Genomic DNA, 19,540 nt, shown 5'->3' with positions numbered 1-19,540 from the left:
CATCTAGTGTACCCTTGACACAGTTTGCCCCAATGTTAACATCTTGTTGTACACTATCATAACCAAGACATTGACCTTGATACAATCGAAATACAAAATGGCAGGGTACAGTGGCTCACAGCTGTAATCCTAGCACTTTGGAAGGCCGAGATGGGCAGATCATCTGAGCAAGACTCCATCTCAAACAAACAAACAAAAAGTTATGTCAATGGAATCATACAATATGTAACATTTTGAAATTCTTTTCTCATTCAGCCTCATTCCTTGGAATTCATCCAAGTTGTTGCATGTATCCATAGTCCATTCCATTTATTGTCGAGTACTATTCCATGGCATGGATATAGCACAGTTTCTTTAACCATTCACCATTTGAAGGACATCTGGGTTGTTTCCAGTTTTTGCCTATTATAAATAAAGCTGCTATAAACTTTCATGTACTAGTTTTTGTTGTTGTTGTTTCTTTGAGATGGAGTCTCGCTCTGTCACCCAGGCTGGAGTGCAGTGGTGCGATCTCGGCTCACTGCAACCTCCACCTCCCAGGTTCAAGCAATTCTCCTGCCTCAGCCTCCCGAGTAGCTGGGACTACAGATGCGTGCCACCACGCCTGGCTAATTTTTGTATTTTTGTACAGACGGGGTTTTACCATGTTGGCCAGGCTGGTCTCAAACTCCTGGTCTCAAGTGACCTGCCCGCCTCGGCCTCCCGAAGTGCTGGGATTACAGGCATGAGCCACCATGCCTGCACCCACTCTTTTTTTTTTTTTTTTTTTTGAGACAGAGTCTCACTCTGTCACCCAGGCTGGAGTGCAATCCCAGTTCACTTCAACCTCCACCTCCCAGGTTCAAGTGATTCTCGTGCCTCAGCCACTGTGTAGCTGGGACTACAGGCACCCATCACCACACCCTGCTAATTTTTGTATTTTTAGTAGAGATGGGGTTTTGCCATGTTGCCCAGACTGGTCTTGAACTTCTGGCCTCAAGTCATCTGCCAGCCTCAGCCTCCTAAAGTGTTGAGATTGGAGGCTTGAGCCACCATGCCCAGCCATCTTGTACCCATTTTCTAGTTGGATTTTTTTTAAACTCTTTAGTTTTGTGTGTTCTTTGTATACTCTAGATCCTTTGGTGGATATGTGGTTTGCAAATATTTTCTCCCAGTCTGTAGCTTGTCTTCTCATCCTCTTAACAAGAACTGTCACAGACAGAGCAAAAGTTTTTAATCTTGATGAGGTCCAATTTATCAATTTTTTCCATTTATGGATTGTGCTTTTGGTTCCATATTTTAAAATTTTTTGTGTAGCACTAGGGCCTGAAGATTTTTGCCTATGTTTCGTTCTAAAAAATTTTATAGTTTCACTTTTACATGTAAGTCCATGATCCATTTTGGGGTAATTTTTGTATAAGATGTGAGATTTAGGTTGAGGTTTACTTTTTTGCCTGTGGATGTTCAAGTGCTTCAGCACTATTTGATGGAAAGCTTGTCCTTCCTTCACTGAATTGCTCCTTTGTCAAAACTCAGTTGTGCATGTGTATGAGTCTCTTTCTGGGTTCTCTATTGCATTGACCTATCAGTCTGTCCCACCACCATTACCACACTGTCTTCATTAGTGAAGCTATATAGTAGCTCTTAATACTGGGTAGAAGGATTCCTCCTTTACTTTTCTTTTCCAGGATTGTTTTAGCTATACTTGCATCTAGGTTCATAAGAAATATCGATCTGTAATTTTATTTTCATTTTTTTGGTACTGCCTCTGCCTTGTTTGGATATCAGGGTAATACTAGCCTCATAAAATAGCTTGGAAACTATTCTGTTATCTTCTATCTTCTGGAAGAGATTGTGTAAAATTGATGTCACTTCTTCAAATGTTTGGTAGAATTCTCCAGTGAGGTCATTGAGACTTGGAGATTTCCTTTTCAGGGTGTTTTAGTTTTTTCTAATAGTTATACAACTATTCAGATTGTCTATTCTATCTTGGTTGAGTTTTGGCCTATGTTTTTCCATATACATTTCAGAATAGGCTTGCCTATGTCTACAAAAAACGTTTCTAGGATTTTGATAGGAATTATATTAAATCTAATAGATCAATTCAGAGAGAATGAACATCTTTATTATGTTGAATCTTCCAAATTATGAGCATTGTATGACTCTCTATTTATTTAGATGTTATTTGATTTCTTTCATTAGAATTTTAATTTTCAGCATACAGATCCTGTACATGTTTTGTCAAATTTATACCCAAGAATTAAATTTTCTCTAGCATGATTGTAAATGGTATGATGCTTAATTTCAGGCTTCACATGTTCATTGTTAGTATATGGAAATGCAACTTTTTGTATGAATTTGTATTACACAACCTTGCTGAGCTTACTTATTAGTTCAAGAGATTTTTGTTTCCTTGAAATTTTCTATGTAGACAATCATGTAAATCTTCAAGGGAGAGTTTTCTTTCTCTCTCTCTCTCTCTTTTTTTTTTTTTTTTTTTTTTTTTTTTTTTGTTGTTGTTGTTGCCTTATTACTGTGGCTAGAACTTGCAGTACTATGTTGAAAAAGAGCAGTGAGAGTGGGCATCCCTGCCTAGTCCCTGATCTTAGGGGAAAAACATTCAGATCTTTTACTCTAAGGATGATGTTAGCTGTAAGTTTTTTGTAGGTGTTGTTCCCTCTGTTCCTAATTCGCTGAGAGCTTTTATTGTGTATTTCATTTTTTTGCAAATGCTTTATATGTATCAATTACTATGACCATATGATTTTTCTTCTTTAGCCTGTTGATACGGTGGATTACACTGATTTTCAAATGTTGAGCCAACCTTGCATTCTTGGAATAAATCCCACTTAGTTGTGGTGTGTCCTTTTTTTTACATATTGCTGAATGTGATATGCTAATATTTTATTGACAATATTTGCATCTAGGTTCACGAGAAATATCGATCTGTAGTTTTGTTTTCATTTTTTTTTTTTTGGTATTGCCTTTGCCTTGTTTGTATATTGGGGTAATACTAGCCTCATAAAATAGCTTGGGAACTATTCTGTTGTCTTCTGTCTTCTGGAAGAGATTGGGTAAAATTGGTGTCACTTCTTCAAATGTTTGGTATAATTCTCCAGTGAGGTCATTGAGACTTCGAGATTTTTCAAAGTGTTTTAATTACAAATTCAATGTTTTCTAATGGTTGTATAACTATTCAGATTGTCTATTCTATCTTGGTGAAGTTTTGGTAGTTTGTGGTTTTCAAGGAATTGATCCATTTGTTCCAAGATGTTGATGTCATAAAGATGTCCAAGATGTCATAAAGTTGTTCTTGTTTACTATACTTTTAATGGCTCTAGGGTCTGTAGTGATATCTGTTTCATTCTTGATTTGGTGATTTGTGCCTTCTCTCTTTTTATCTTTTTCAGTTTTGCTATCTATCCAACTAAATGTAAATATTCAAGTCTACCAATGAGCCCATCAATGATAGCCTTCATTTCAGTTACTGTTTTTTATTTCTAGCCATTTGATTCTTATAGTTCCCATCTCTGCTGAAATTACCTATCTGATTTTGCATGATGTCTACTTAGGTTGTGAGAGACTTTAACATAGTAATCAGGCTGGTCATGGTGACTCACACCTGTAATCACAGCACTTTGGGAGGCTGAGGCAGGCGGATTGCTTGAGCTCAGGAGCTCGAGACCAGCCTGGGCAACATGGCAAAACCCCATCTCTACAAAAAATATAAAGAATTAGCTGGCTGTAGTGATGCATTCCTGTAGTCCCAGCTACTTGGGAGGCTGAGGCAGGCACATCACCTGAGGTCAGGAGTTTGAGACTAGCCTGGCCAACATGGTGAAACCCCGTCTCTACTAAAAATAAAAAAATAAAAATAAAAATAAAAAATTAGCCAGGCATGATGGCACGCGCCTTTAGTCCCAGCTACTCGGGAGGCTGAGGCAGGAGAATTGCTTGAACCTAGGAGGCAGAGATTGCAGTGAGCTGAGATCAGGTAATTGCACTCTAGCCTGGGTGACAGAGCAAGACTTCGTCTAAAAATAAATAAAACACAATACAATTATCTCTGATACTTTAATAGCAGTGCCATATCTAAGTCTGAATCTGATCACTTCTTTGCCTCTTCAGAATGCTTTTTCTTTCCTTTTGGCATGCCTTGTAATTTTTTGTTGAAAGTTGGACATTGTATATAGGGCAGTAGATACTAAGATAATAAACCTTTAGTGTAGGACTTTATATTGATCTGGCCAGGAGTTGGGCTGTGTTGAGATTTGCTTTCCTATGAACATTACAAACTTCAGATTCCTCTAGTGATCTTTTTTTGTCCCCCACCACTCTTGGCTTTGGGACTTCCCTTTGTGCTGCTCCCCAAAGTCTGTCTCTTGCAGTCCTCCCTGCTGTTGTTATTCCTGGAGGCTTGTTAGCATGCTGGTAGGGGGATGGATTCTGTAATATTCTAAGCTTCAGTCTTTGGAGTACACAGTGGGCTTGTGCCTCGGGTGTAACCTTCACATGGTTTCTGTTTCTCCTCCAGGGATAGAGCTCTCTCCCATTCCCTTCTCCCAGCTGCAGTGGGTATCTATGAGTGTTTTCAGTCTATAGATTGAAGCCCTTTTCTCTGAAGATTGAATTGTTTTTAGTTGAGATGAAGAGCTAGAGTTGAGTGCAGTTTCCTCCCCTAGTTGCAATGGTAATTCACCAGGGCCCTCGGACCATGTCTTTCCCCATGCAGAATAGCCTTTTGTTCCTTAAGGGAGAAGGATCTGAGTAGATTTCTCAGTGGTTCCTGAGCCAGTATGAGTTTTTTTTTTCTGGATTTCCCCTGATCTTCCCTGTGAGAACCAGGTGGGGTTCCTGGAGGAAAAGCCTGTAGAAGGATGGGAGTCTGTCTCAGGAGCTGCACGCTCTCAAGTTAGCTCACAGTTGACTTCCAGCAATTGGTCAAATTTTCTAGCCTGATCTTTCTACCTAGTTCTATGGCACCTGGTGGCTTCTGCCCTTGGTAACCAAATGCTCAGATCCTATGTCTTACAAGAAGTGCCTCTTTTTTTCTGAGACAGGGTCTTGCTCTGTCACCCAGGCTGAAATGCAGTGGTGTGATCATGGCTCACTGCAGCCTCAAGGCTCCAGCGATCCTCCTGTGTCAGTCTCCCAAGTAGCTGGGACCACAGGCAGGTGACACCATACCTGGTTACTTTTTGTCCTTTTTGTAGAGATGGGGCCTTGACATGTTGCCCAGGCTGGTCTTGAACTCATGGGCTCAAGCAATCCTCCTGCCTTGGCCTCCCAAACTGCTGGGATTACAGGTGTGAGCCACCATACCTGGCCCAGATATTAACATGGCCATTTGCTCTTTGAACTTAGTTCTCTATTAATCCAGTTTGCCCAGATTTTTTCTTGTTGTTAGCATAGGAAGGGATTTCTTGCAGCTCTTCCATATCTCTGAGCTGAAACTGAAAGCCCTATCTATTCAACCATATTTGACCTAAAAAAATGTTAGTTTCATATGTTTCAACCAAATAGACTATGGCATTATTTCTGAGTAGTGCACCTTGCTTTGCTTCAGCCAAGGACAACTAGAGATTTCTGGAAAAGACTGCTGTCAGCTACTCTACACACAACTCACTGGGAATGAGTTGATGCCCCCCACGATGGTGGTCTTCAAACTTGTGCGTGCATCAGAATTACTGAGAGGACTTGTTAAAATACAGATTGTTGGGTTGCTCCAGAATTTCTGGTTCAGTAAGTCTGGGACAGGGCACAAGAATTTTCATTTCTACCAAGTTCCCCAGTGGTGATACTAATGCTGCTCTTTTGGGGACCACATTCCAAGAACCACTGTTCTATGGCTGTTCCTAGAAGCCCAGCGCTTACCTACATATCCCACTTATTCATCACTTTGAGAGCAGATGGTTTGCCCTGAGAGGGAGCAATTAGGTTCTCAGCTAACCTCAGAGAAGCATCAAGAGTCAGCAAATAATTCCTTTTTTTTTTTTTTTTTTTTTTTTGAGACAGAGTCTCACCATCACCCAGGCTAGAGTGCAGTGGCATGATCTTAGCTCACTGCAACATCTACCTCCCGAGTTCAGGCAATTCTCGTGCCTCAGCCTCCTGAGTAGCTGGAATTACAGGTGTGTGCCACCACGCCTGGCTAATTTTTGTATTTTTTAGTAGAGACGGGGTGTTTGCCATGTTGGCCAGGCTAGTCTCAAACTCCTGACCTCAAGCAATCCACTCGCCTCAGCCTCTCAAAGAGTTGGGATTACAGGCATGTGCCAACATGCCCAGCTAATTTTTCTATTTTTAGGAAAGATGGGGTTTCACCACGTTGGCTGGGCTGGTCTCGAACTCTTGGCCTCAAGTGATCCACCTGCCTCGGCCTCCCAAAGTGCTCTGATTGCAGGTGTGAGCCACCATTTTCAGCCCAGAATTCATTTCTTTTCCCTCCAGAATGAGTATAAGAAAAAATAAAACTTTATTTTCTAAAACAGAGGTAGCCAGGTTTCTAAGTAGTGACTGGACGTCTTAGAGAAAATGGTGTTCAGATGATATGAACTTGGTTTTGAGAACCATGGTGATGCAAGAAGCACTCTCCTTAGGGTCCAGGTGTTGGCTGAGACTCATATACAAGTAAAGTGCTCTGAAGGCTTTCTTTGTATCTGTTTCTTTTGCTGTGGAGCTTCCCTAATGCCCCAGTTTTGTGCTAAAGTTTTAGTAAAGGTCCAACCGGGCTGCTCAAATGTATAGAATAAATTGCATTTGACATCAGTCACAATTACCAATTCATCTATTCAGTCAACTATATATTAAGTGATTACTATTAATACATATCTGTCAATGTTTTAGGTGCTGGGGATAGAGCAATGACAGAAAAGTCACTATCCTCAGAGTGGTTTCATTCTAAGGGAGGGGAGATTGAAAACAGAAACAAAGCAAGCAAGGGAAAATAAATGAAGGAGGTATTGATATGGGGACTCTGGGGGTGGGTCAAGGCTAAAGTTGCTCTTTTATTTAGGGGGGTAGGGAGGGCCTCTCTGATGAGGTGACATTGGAACAGTGACCAATCAGAAAAAAAGAGACCCAGACCTGACCCCCATCAGGATTTAGGCAAATGCAACTTTAAGGAAAGATGGGTGGTTAGTCACTTGTATATGCTAATGTTAATAATTAACTAAGTTTATAATTGGGCAAAGGTGATTTTTGCTAAAAATATCAGGCAACTTATGCTCATGTTCCACTTTTTGGAATTATCTTAAGGATAGGTCAGAAATGTGGACATAGGCCAGGCGTAGTGGCCCATGGCTGTAATCCCAGCACTTTGGGAGGCCAAGGCGGGCAGATTGCTTGAGCTCAGGAGTTCAAGAGCAGCCTGGGCAACATGGTGAAACCCTGTCTCTACCAAAAATAAACACACACACACACACACACACAAATGTAGCCGGGCGTGGCGGTGTGCATCGGTGATCTCAGCTACTTAGAATGCTGAGGAGGGAGGATCCCTTGAGCTCAGGGGATGGAGGTTGTAGTGAGCCGAGATGGTACCATTGCATGCACTCCAGCCTGGGTGACAGAGTGAGACCCCACCTCAAAATAAGTAAATAAAAATAAATAAAAAAGAAAAAAGAAATGTGGATATAGATTGATGCCTAAAGATGTCCAGGACAACTTTATTTTAAAAAGTAAAAACTTAAGTTCATGACAAGCGCGCTTCCTTCCCTGACCTTCCCTCCTTCAGGGCTCCAGTGGGCATGTCTCCTCTGTCACTCCAAAGCTCTGGGGGCTTTTCTGTGTGGTTGTGTTTTGTACTGAGGAAGACTTGCCTGTTTACCTGCCTACTTCTGCCCGTTTTACACCGAGCTCCTTCAGGGCAGGGACTCTGTCGCATTCAGCACCTCTCATGGCATCTGGCACATCACCATAAGCACCCTATATATGTTAGATAAGAGATTAGTCAAATGCTTTCTGGAATATCTACGGATGGAATACTATGGAGCCATTACAAACTGTTTTCGCACAAAAAAAGACAAAAAAAATTAAGTATAAAAAGCAGACTATAAAACTATAAATGCAGAATGACTTTCTTATCAGAGACCAAAATTAAAGGCTGTTTCTGAGAATGTCTGCCTTCTCTTTATATTTTGTATTTTCTACTTTGGGCATAAATATTTCCTTCATATTCAGAAAAAAAAAAGTTATCTAAAAATTCTCAAGGTGACTTTGTTCTACATTTGAGCCTACAGTCACCATTCTGGTGCTCTAAACACCTTTTTTTTTTTTTTTTTTTTTTTTTTGCGGCGGTGGGGACACGGTCTTACTCCCTCACCTATGCTGGAGTGCAGTGGTGCAAACACAGCTCACTGAGCCTCAACCTCCTGGGCTTAAGTGATCCTCCCACTTCAGCCTCCTGAGTAGCTGGGACTTCAGGCACGTACCACCAAACTTGGCGAATTTTTGTATTTGTTTTTTTGTTTTTTGTTTTTTTTTGTAGAGATGGGGTCTCCCTATGTTGCCCAGACTGGCACTGAACTCCTGAGCTCAAGCAATTCACCTCCCTTGGCCTCCCAAAATTCTAGGATTACAGGCGTGGGCCACCGTGCCCAGCCTAAACTTTTTTTTTTCTCTTTTTTGAGAGGGAGTCTCGCTCTGTCACCCAGGCTGGAGTGCAGTGGCACCATCTCAGCTCACTGCAACCTCCGCCTCCCAGGTTCAAGCGATTCTCCTGCCTCAGCCTCCCAAGTAGCTGGGATTACAGGTGCCCGCCACCACGTCTGGCTAATTTTTGTACTTTTAGTAGAGATGGGGTTTCACCATGTTGGCCAGGCTGGTCTCAAACTCCTGACCTCAGGTGATCCTCCTGCCTCGGCCTCCCAAAATGCTGGGATTACAGGCGTGAGCCACCGTGCCTGGCCTGGCCTAAACATTTTTAAGACATGGAAGATTCATTGGTGGGACTTTCATCGACAGGCCCATCCTCAGCATGTGAAGTGTCCTCAATTACCCCGAAAGTTGTCACCCTCAGCTGTACTGTTTTGTCTTCCTCATCACCCCACCCAGATTCTCAGCACCACATGCATCCCTATTAAAGCAGATATCAGTTCTACCTTCAGGCCTAAAGCTTCCTCTGAGAATTCCTCTCTCAATTCATGTCCTTCTCCTCCTTCCAGATGTACTTCCTCCAAGAAAACTGCCCTGGTTGAGAACAAAGAACATTTTCTGAGAGCTCCCTTGGGACGACAGCAGGGAGATGAGCAGGCATTTCATACAGGCGTCCGTTTACCCCCTATTCATCTATTTCCCTTTGGCATTCAAGGGCAGAGCTTCAGCCCCAGCCAAATTCTTGATTTTCTCAGATTGAGTCTAGGAAATATTCATGATGCTTGAAAAGAATCTGCTGTATGTCTCCTAAGACATCTCTGTTTTCTTCTTCTTCTTCTTTTTTTTTTTTTTTTGAGACAGGGTTTCACTCCAGTCACCCAGGCTTGGGTGCAGTGGCACAATCTCAGCTCACTGCAACCTCCACCTCCCAGATTCAAGCGATTCTTGTGCCTCAGCCTCCCACATAGCTGGGATTAAAGGCGTGCACCACCACACCCAACTAATTTTTTGTATTTTAGTAGAGACAGAGTTTTACCATGTTGGCCAGGCTGGTTTCGAACTCCTGAGCTCAGGCAATCTGCCCACCTTGGCCTTCCAAAGTGTTGAGATTATAGGCATGAGTCACCTCGCCTGGCCAGACATCTCTGTTTTTCTCAGGGGGAAATAACCTTGGAAATGTTATTGATTTCTTCATATTTTTTCGTTTGGTTTCAGGATGGCTTTCATCAGCTGGGTTAGTTTAAAAATTGGTTTGTAAATCCCTTAAAACTTTGATTTTTATTTATTTTTTTGAGAGAGAGTGTCACTCTGTTACCAGGCTGGAGTGCAGTGGCATGATCTTGGCTCGCTGCAACCTCCCCTTCCCAGGTTCAAGTGATTCTCCTGCCTCAGTCTCCCGAGTAGCTGGGACAACAGGCGTGCGCCACCACGCCCAGCTAATTTATTTTTATTTTTTGTATTTGTAGTAGAGACAGGATTTCACCATGTTGGCCAGGATGGTCTCCATCTCTTTGACCTCGTGATCCGCCCACCTCGGCCTTCCAAAGTGCTGGGATTACAGGCATGAGCCATTGCGCCCGGCACTTTTTTTTTTTTTTTGAGATGGAGTTTCGCTCTTGTTGCCCAGGCTGGAGTGCAATGGCATGATCTTGGCTCACTGCAAGCTCCGCCTCCCGGGTTCAAGCGATTCTCCTGTCTCAGCCTCCTGAGTAGCTGGCATTACAGGCGACTGCTGCCACGTCCAGCTAATTTTTGGTATTTTTAGTAGAGATGGGGTTTCACCATGTTGGCCAGCCTGGTCTCGAACTCCTGGCCTCTGGTGATCTGCCTGCCTCGGCCTCCCAAAGTGCTGGAATTACAGGTGTGAGCCACCACGCCTGGCCTTTTTTTTTTTCTTTCGTTTTTAAATTAATAGAAGCTATAATGAAAATTTGCATTTCCAGGGCACCTTCCCATCAAAGAGCTCAAAGCTTGCTAACAAATCTTAGCTTTTTGGAGAACTGGTAATATTCTATGGGGTGGGTGGGAACAGGGAGCATTCAAGAGTAAAATGACATTGTTACATAATTGTCTGCATAACTTAATTAAACTTGTTGCCACTTAAAGAGAACGGCTCCATGAAGCTGGTTTGCCAGGAATTCAGTTTATTTTTGTTTTTTTTCTTTGTCCTCAGAAAATTCTAGCTACAATCTACTACATCACCTTGTTCTGTTGTTTGGTTGAAATAAGTTATCACCTATTGCTCCAACAAGAAAAAAGGAGAGCCCATTTTATTGCGAATTCCAAATTCACAAACATGATGAGCACGCTGTCATTTGTGGAAAGGGCCTGCCCCCACAGCCACTTCAATTTGGGATCAATTCAAAAGACATGAAATAGGCCGGGCACGGTGGCTCACGCCTGTAATCCCAGCACTTTGGGAGATCGAGGTGGGTGGATCACCTGAGGTCAGGAGTTTGAGACCAGCCTGGCCAACATGGTGAAACCCCATTTCTACTAAAAATACAAACATTAGCTGGGCATGGTGGCGGGCGCCTGTAGCCCCAGCTACTTGAGAGGCTGAGGTGGGAGAATCACTTGAACCCGGGAGGCGCAGATTGCAGTGAGCCAAGATCGCACCACTGTGCTCCAGCCTGGGCGACAGAGTGAGACTTCACCTCAAAAAAAAAAAAAAAGAAAAGAAAAGAAAAGAAAAAAACGGTGGGGGGGGGGGGGCATAAAGTAAAACCATCACGTGGAAACCTGTACCAACTTCATGGATTCTTCTCAGCTGCATGGGCTGCCTCTGCTCCACATGTTGGGAACCAAGCCTTGGTGACCCTAGGAACAAGACTAGGAGTGACAGGAAAAGTTCATCCTCTTAAGAGACCTGATCCTTGCCTGTCCTTACACCACTGATATTTATTTCTGGCTTGGCCATTGTGCTCCTTCACTCGTGCTAATTTTGGGCACAGCATCTTCTTCCCTGGGCTTGGGTCCGAAGTGCCAAGGCTTCCCTCTGTCGGATGCCACAATCAGTCATGCTGAATGCCGGTCACCCACGCATGCGTGCTTTGTTACAGTTCTCATTTGTACAGAACCAAAGAGGGAAGCTTTCATCAAGCCCCCTTGGTGCCAAAACATCTCGATATTAATTTGTGCTAAAATAACTAGAGGACTAAAACCTAATCTCATACCACAAAAAGGGGACCGTGATGACCTCGCATTACAATACCAAGGCCTTTGTGGGACCTGGGAATTATTTTTATACACCGTGGCGACTTTGAGCAATAAATTACACATCCTGCAGTTTTCCCATCAAGGAACGGGTTATGAAAGAAAATCCTGCCACTAATAAGCAAAGACACGTGTGAGGACACACACAGGATGTCCTTATGGAAGAAAGCAAATCATGTACTTGAGCACGCCACCTAGAGGACTGTGTGTGAATAAAAGTGGCTGGGCCGGGCGCGGTGGCTCACGCCTGTAATCCCAGGACTTTGGGAAGCCGAGACGGGCAGATCACCTGAGTCAGGAGTTTGAGACCAGCCTGGCCAACAGGGCGAAACCCCGTCTCTCCTAAAAATACAAAAATTAGCTAGGCGCGGTGGCAGGCGCCTGTAATCCCAGCTACTGGGGAGGCTGAGGCAGGAGAATCACTTGAGCCTGGGAGGTGGAGGTTGCAGTGAGCCGAGATCACACCATCACACTCCAGCCTGGGTGACAGAGACCCCGTCTCAAAAAAGAAAAAAGGCCTTACACAGTTATTTGAATAATGATGACTTCAAAATTTTTACACTAAAAAAGAATTTATACCTAACTGGCATTTTCTGATTAGATATGAGTATAAAACTGAACAATTTAAAAAATAGAATTCACAGGCACAGATTTCACAGATTATTTCTGTTCACTTGGGAAAGATGGGGGGAGGCACTATATTCCATGTCTTCTAAGGATATTTCTACGAGAGAAATCAAATTGTATAAAGTGGAGAAAAATGGTATTCCAAAAAAAAAAAAAAAAATCATTCCTCTTGGACCATGACAACTTTGAACAAAACTATTCTCACAAAATTTCATTTTAATCATCTTCTTTACAAAGCACAATACTTAAGACTTTTCTAAATACAACTTTATAAAATGAAGCAAAAAAATAATCTCCATAGATGCCTGGTCGAGTCCATGCTGAATGCAAAATAATTTTTTTTTTTTCAAAAGTGATACTTCCAAGCTTTTCAACATTCTCGATGGGTCCATTTTGTAAAGAGTAAAGATGGTGGCTGTTTGGGTAGCGGCTCGTCCAGTTCCTTGATGCAGAATCCTCTTGCTGGGTAGCCCGAGGGGCAGCAGTGAAGCTGTACATACCAACTTCTCCTTCCCGAATCACTTCTCCCTCTCCTCATACAAAGGAAGCCAATGGCCTCTATGAGGGGGAAGACATCAGCTCTCTACATTCCATGTTGCCAGTGCCCCATGAGGGTGTTCCAACCGCTCAATTTAATCAACAATCCTACTCTGTATACACGTTATATAAAACTATATAATTAGGGATTTTCATAAGTAGATGAGAAATTTGAACATCGAAGAATCCAATCTGCATTCTTAGATCATTAGGTGGTGGGGAATCTCTGGAATCTTCAAGTTTAATGCAGAAATGCTTAAAACTGTCAAGGGGTACAGGGATATTTTACGCTGCTCTTGGGAACTTGGCACTCCTGACTCCAAGCACACTGAACCCAAGGCTGCTGAAAAGGCAATATATCCAGGAATGGGAATGGAGGGTGTGAGGTTTCCTTCCTTATACACTCCCTTCCCTTAACTGTGCCCCCACCCAGGAAGACCGAGGTGTTCGGGCTCAAGTAAATACTTGGAGGGAAATAACAGCCTCAGGTAGCAAGGATGAGCACATAGGCAAGAGGAAGGCAGGGGGAGGGAGGGAAGAAGAGAAAGGAAGAGACATTTATTTGTAATACTATCAATGACCAATAATGTGATTTTTTTGCATCACTTCTTCAGTATCATTAACTCTCATTCTTTGTGGCTGTGCAAATCTATTAATGTTTAGTAGTTTCACTATTAAACTCAGGAAATAGACAAAAGCAGCTTTCGAGAAACACATCCAACATCTTCAGGGGCCATTAAGGGACCACCCCCTCCACCCCTACCCCTGAACAGTCTCGCAATACAGTAGGCTCCTCATTTTCAGCTAAGGATGAGAAAACAGTTACATAGTCTAAGGCTGAACTGTTCATGTACTACAAAGATAAAGCGGACAGGCAAACATCAGTTTCCTTGGAAAATAAAAAGCAACTCCATAAATGCAAGAAAGTTCCAATGGCTACACTTCAACATGACCCTCCTCCCATTCTCTTGGACCTGAGGAAGGGGTTACAAGTGAGCAAGGCAAATGACATTATGTGAATACAGTTTAAACGATAACACACACGGGTTACCCAGTGCAGGAAATAATACAACTTTCCCCCCCTTGTTTTCATTTGCATTTTACTTTTATTTATTTTTGCTTTAATAATGCATATTCTGTTCACGCAAAAGGTGCAAAGGACAGAAAGCAGGGGTTTAACTTGGCTGATGAAAAATCAAGCAGGGATGACATTTCTAGTTTCATGAACAACCTAAAACTAGGAGAAATATAAAAGTCACAGCTGGTACCACAGAGCACGCCCAACTTCACAGCTGTCTCCTCTTAGGACCTTTGGCTAGGGTGAGAGAAGCTTTGAAGACAGTGGCCTCTAGTGGACTTGGATAAGTGGCAGATTTTTTTTTTTAATTTTAATTTTTTAATTTTTTTGAATCATGGTAGCTGCATCACAAAAGCTCCAATCAAGAGGGTGGTAAAAAGAAGGCACAGATCATTGCAAATACCAGATTTTCTCTTTCTCTTTTTGTAAATATACCATCATATATAAGCTAAAATTTCTCTTAGGGTGGTGGAGTTTGCTGGCAGGGGAAGGGACAGGTTGAACCTACAATTGCATATGTAATAGAATCCTAATGGGGGGACAAAGAGCGAGGCAGCTCTCAGCCTGAAGCAAAAGAAAAGGACACTCGCTTCTGACTACGTGTAGTACAAACACTAGGGAAGTCTGTGACAAAACACGATTAAAAAATCATAAAATTATAAAGCTTGTAAACGAATAATCTGAAATTACATTTTATTAATGGAAAATATCATCAAAATAGTACCACTATGGACTAAACTGCCTGAGTTTTCATTTCGCATTGAGATCTCAGAGTAGAAAAGCCTTTAGCACAATTTTGCTCTGTGTAAGTCACAACGAGTGCCAGCCCCAGGACTAAACCCTGGGGAAGATTCTCCTCTTGGATGGAATTTGTGTTGTGCTATCAAGACTTTTGTGCTAATCTTTCAAACAGGGACATTTTGAGGCAAACCTTTAATCTTTTGGCACAAGATTATTTTGGCTGGGGCAGAAAATTTGAGTCTCGGACTCAGGATGAATAATGTGACATTTCATTGATCAAGTATTCATTTTGATTGTAGAGCTTTCTTTATGTCATTCACTTCCATCTAGAAAGAGAAAAATAAGAACGGAACAAAGTCGTAATGAATCGGCTGGTTTTATAGAAGCTGAAAGATTGTAAACCTGGTCGAATGAAAGAAAACTATCTACCTGACAATTTTAAAGGTGACATGACATCAGAATGGACAATCAATAGCAATGCCAGAAGTGACATCAACACAGAACAGGCACACAGACACAAGGCACTAGGAAATGGTGAACATTTTGACTCTCAGGCTGTCAGGCTGCAAAGTTTGTCAAAAGCAGCAGTAATTCAAGTTTCCTAGCCAGAGGGTAGAACAGGCGGTCCTATCAGGCTGGGCCATCTGGCAGTGTTGGAAGGCAGCTGTGGTTGGCTCAAGGGGGTGTCTGTCAGTACCCCCAAAATGATGGCAAGCAGCTACCTATCCTTTGTTAAGCAACATGGACCCCCATCACCACAAGGGCACCAACTGGATGAAAGCTGAAAGTCTACCTTCGGTCAATCAGAACTCCCACGCATTCTCTGCCATTTGGTAACGGCAGGGTTGAATCAGAAGCTACAGGGGACAGAGCTCTAATGCCCTGGCAGGACAGAAATGGCCATTAGTGAGAAATCAAGAGCAAATGCCCCTGAACGTGGACAAATGCCCCTGAACGTGGACAACTGTGGCCCCTGGAGCCCTAGTGACCACATATAATGAGGCCTCTTGGAAATGGAGGTGGGGGAGGGGCTTTTCGCAGAGGAGATGTTTAAGATAAATTCCAGGCCAGTTGCCGTGGCTCACACCTGTAATCCCAGCACTTTGGGAGGCTGAGGCAGGCAGATCACCTGAGGTCAGGAGATCGAGACCATCCTGGCTAACACGGTGAAACCCCATCTCTACTAAAAATACAAAAAATGAGCCGGGTGTAGTGGCATGTGCCTGTAGTCCCAGCTAATTGGGAGTCTGAGGCAGGAGAATCACTTGAACCCGGGAGGCGGAGGTTGCAGTGAGCCAAGATCGCACCAGTGCACTCCAGCCTGGGTGACAGAGCGAGACTCTGTCTCAAAAAGAAAAAAAAAAAAAAAAAAAAAAAAGATAAATTCCAAATGAGAAACCCAATTTGGGGCACATTTCCTAACGTTTCCCTTCCCCAAGACTTCCTGGGGAAATGATATGTAGTAAGCCTATACGAGTCTAAGAAAATGGTCACAGGAAATGTATCCAGATCTGCAGAGAGGTGACAATCATTTATTTTTGAAATAAAAGCCCTGACTCTGTCCTGCCCCACTGAACCTAGGACTCACAGGCAACAGAACCCAAAGGGACTCACCTGCAACCGAAGCCGGATTTTCTTCTCTTCATCCAACTCAGACAGTAACTGTTTAATCTCTCGTCTGAAAAGCAAATGGCAATGAAATTAACCAAAATCCCAGACTTCCCTCATCAGAGATCAGAAACCTATTATCACTACAAAATCCATCTGATCCTTTTTCACAAAGAAACTGTGGACAAAACATCATTATTTTTTTTGCATTGTTACTGCTTAAAATTTGTTTCAGGTAGAAAGGCTTGCCATTATTCTGGGGCTCCTAAAATACGTAGCCAGCAGCTGGTAGTTGTGGAAGTGACCTTTGAAATCCCTTAGTCCAAACTTCTCCCAAAAGGAGAAGATGGGGAAACTGAGGCTCAGCATGGTGGCCTGACTTGCCCAATGACTAGACTTCACGTAACCTGTCAGAATATGACAGGTTCATATTCTGTCATCTTCCCCATAACCACTCCTTTATTACACAATCACTGGCCTTTAAATGTACTTACTATAATTTTTTTTTTTTTTTGAGACAAGGTCTTGCTCTATTGTTCAGGCTGAAGTGCAGTGGCACGATCATGGCTCACTGCAGCCTCAACCTCCCAAACTCAAGCGATCCTCCCACCTCAGCCTCCTGAGTAGTTAGGACTACAAGTGCACACCACCGTGCCAGGCCAATTTTTAAAATTATTTTTGTAGAGATGGGGGTCTCACTATGTTGCCCAGGCTGGTCTTGAACTTCTGAGCTCTAGCAATCCTCCTGCCTTGGCCTCCCAAAGTGCTAGGATTACAGACATGAACCACTAAGCCTGGCTCTTCATTTTTATTGCAGATGTTTTTACCACTCCACATATATATTTCCTTTATTTTATTTATTTATTTATTTTTATTATTATTAATTTTTGAGATGGAGTCTCACTCTGTCGCCCAGGCTGGAGTTCAGTGGGGTGATCTTGGCTCACTGCAAGCTCCGCCTCCTGGGTTCAAGCGATTCTCCTGCCTCAGCTTCCCAAGTATCTGTGATTACAGGCATGCATCACCATGCCCGGCTAATTTTTGTATTTTTAGTAGAGATGGGGTTTCACCATGTTGGCCAGGCTGGTCTCGAACCCCTGACCTCAGGTGATCTGCCCGCCTCAGCCTCCCAAAGTGCTAGGATTACAGGCGTGAGTCACCACGCCTGGTCTATTTCCTTTATTTTCAACAGGGTTTTTAATTGCTAAAAGGTTACTGGTATGTTTTCATGGATTCTCACAAAATCCTACACAGTAAGTCCCAAAAACTTGGGGGTAAAATAATTGGAGTAATGGTATGGCAATCATGTCTTAGAGAAACTGGCATGACTTAGGATCCATGGCCTAATGCCCTTTCTAACATTAAAAATAATGAAGTGTACAACACTAACCATCCCACAAAGTCAGGGCTCTATACTAAGGACACTGCAACCATCCAAACACTGGGCAGAGAGCTGTCCTCCATTTTAAGGTATCGAACACTCTATTTTACATGCATATTTTTACAGACTGGATGGAAAATCAAGAAACAAAGATGGCTGACACACCACAGTAAAATAAGGTGGAAGTTATATTGCATTTTCTCACTTCGGATGAGCACCATGATAGTCCCTATCTCTGGGGCAGTGTCCCAGCTCTGCTGTCAACATATTGGGTTTATATCACAACTGATGTGAACCAGTTGTGATTCATTACTGTATTTATTTAAGCACACATTATGCACCCATATCTCAGTGGGTACTACTTAGGGATTAGGAAGGAAGAAGGTGAGACTCCAGGCAAATGTTCCAACCCCAGGAGACTGGCAGGCAAAGCCTCAAGCAGTCCAGCTGTGGGCAGTTAACTGGGGAAAGCAGTCCAAAGAAAGTCACTAAGTCTTGAACTAGTGAAATGAAAATTAGTGTTAAGTCTATGAGGAGGAAGAAAGACAGGGGAATTGACAGATAAAAGCCAGGGAAAAGCAGGGAGGTGAGAACCAGCTTATTTGGGGATAAGGAGAGCTGGCGTGGACTTGAGTTGAAGGCTAACAGGAAAGTGGCACGAAAGCTAACACGAGAGACTAGTAGGGACCCACTGGCCCTGGGCACAAAGGCCAGACTGATGTAGGTAGCAAAAGGCAGGACTTGGAAGAGAGGCCACTGTGGGGTGTTGATTCAGGAGATTTTGGCCAGGGAAAGACAATTCCCACCAACCATTTGCAGGCTTCACAGTGGGGGAGAAACACAGTGTGGCAGCCCCAAAGCACAGGCCATTTCAGACGTTGCAGGCACCTCTCAGACGGTCCAAAGGGCTAAAGCCCTGAATTCAAGCCAGTCTGATACCATGATGGTCCTGTTCAGAAGGCAAGAACCAATGCTCTGGGGTGTCCTGGGGCCTCTGAGATGTCCTGTCTGGGCAAGGGAAACAGGTAACCTGGACATGGATGGGGCCTTTGGGTACCCAAATGAGTAACCTCCAGAGCCAGATAGGAGCTGGGCACTTTAAGGGGTTAGAGGTAGCCTGGCTGGCCCCAGGATTCCCTCTCAAGTAGTATCCTGCCAGTCCTGTATATTAATCTGATGGATCTCTTCCAGCCTGGGGTAAGTCCAAGAGGCTTCAACTCCATATGGCACCTCCCAGCCTGAGTGGAACAGAACCTGCTTAGAGCCACATTGCTCAAAGCGAATTCCATGGAACCCTCATCCTAGGATGTTCTAGAAAAAAAAGGTTCTATGATTAAACAGGTGTGGGACACCTTGCATATGCTCTCCTCTCCATCCTCCCAATGCAAAGGGAAGGCTCTGAAGAGTCCTTCAGAAAAGAAATTAACTTTGCTTAACCCAGTTATTCCCGCAAAGTAACCATAAAACACATTAGGGCCCTCTAGCCACGTAGAAGGAGGCAGGTGACAGGGCTTCTGCTGGCCCCAGACTGGCGAGGGTTTCGTCGCTGTAAGTCTCTGGCTGCATCTCCTGTCACCACCCCAGGCACCTCCAATCCAAGAAGACCAGTCGCCTGGGGATGCACTGACCTCACCAGGTTGCCCCGTGTGACCAGGAATCTACATGATGTTCTCGCTGCTGGAGTAGTGTGCTCTTAGCAATCCTAAATCATTGTTCAAAATCCTACCCGGGAAATAACTCTTTGAGGTGCCTCCCCTGATCCTCTCAAGAAACAGCCA

The 19,540-nt window shown here is 43.4% G+C and overlaps 1 protein-coding gene across 6 annotated transcripts in view; it reads right to left on the bottom strand.

Annotated features, from left to right (window-relative positions):
• Positions 1 to 14,040: 14,040 nt before the first annotated feature.
• Positions 14,041 to 19,540, bottom strand: part of SH3KBP1 (SH3 domain containing kinase binding protein 1) — a 355,677-nt gene continuing 350,177 nt past the window's right edge. For all 6 annotated transcript variants that reach the window (XM_007991227.3, XM_007991229.3, XM_037986385.2 and 3 more), the window contains 2 exons: positions 16,388 to 16,451; positions 14,041 to 15,099 (listed from right to left, as the gene is read on the bottom strand). In XM_007991227.3, the coding sequence (XP_007989418.1) occupies positions 15,058 to 15,099; positions 16,388 to 16,451 (106 nt within the window). In that variant the 3' untranslated portion in view covers positions 14,041 to 15,057. The remainder of the gene's footprint in view (positions 15,100 to 16,387; positions 16,452 to 19,540) is intronic.

Source organism: Chlorocebus sabaeus, chromosome X (genome assembly GCF_047675955.1).
Source record: "Chlorocebus sabaeus isolate Y175 chromosome X, mChlSab1.0.hap1, whole genome shotgun sequence".
NCBI classification, from domain to species: domain Eukaryota; kingdom Metazoa; phylum Chordata; class Mammalia; order Primates; family Cercopithecidae; genus Chlorocebus; species Chlorocebus sabaeus.
Note: the sequence above shows the minus strand (reverse complement) of the source record. Positions and strands in the feature narration are given on the sequence as shown.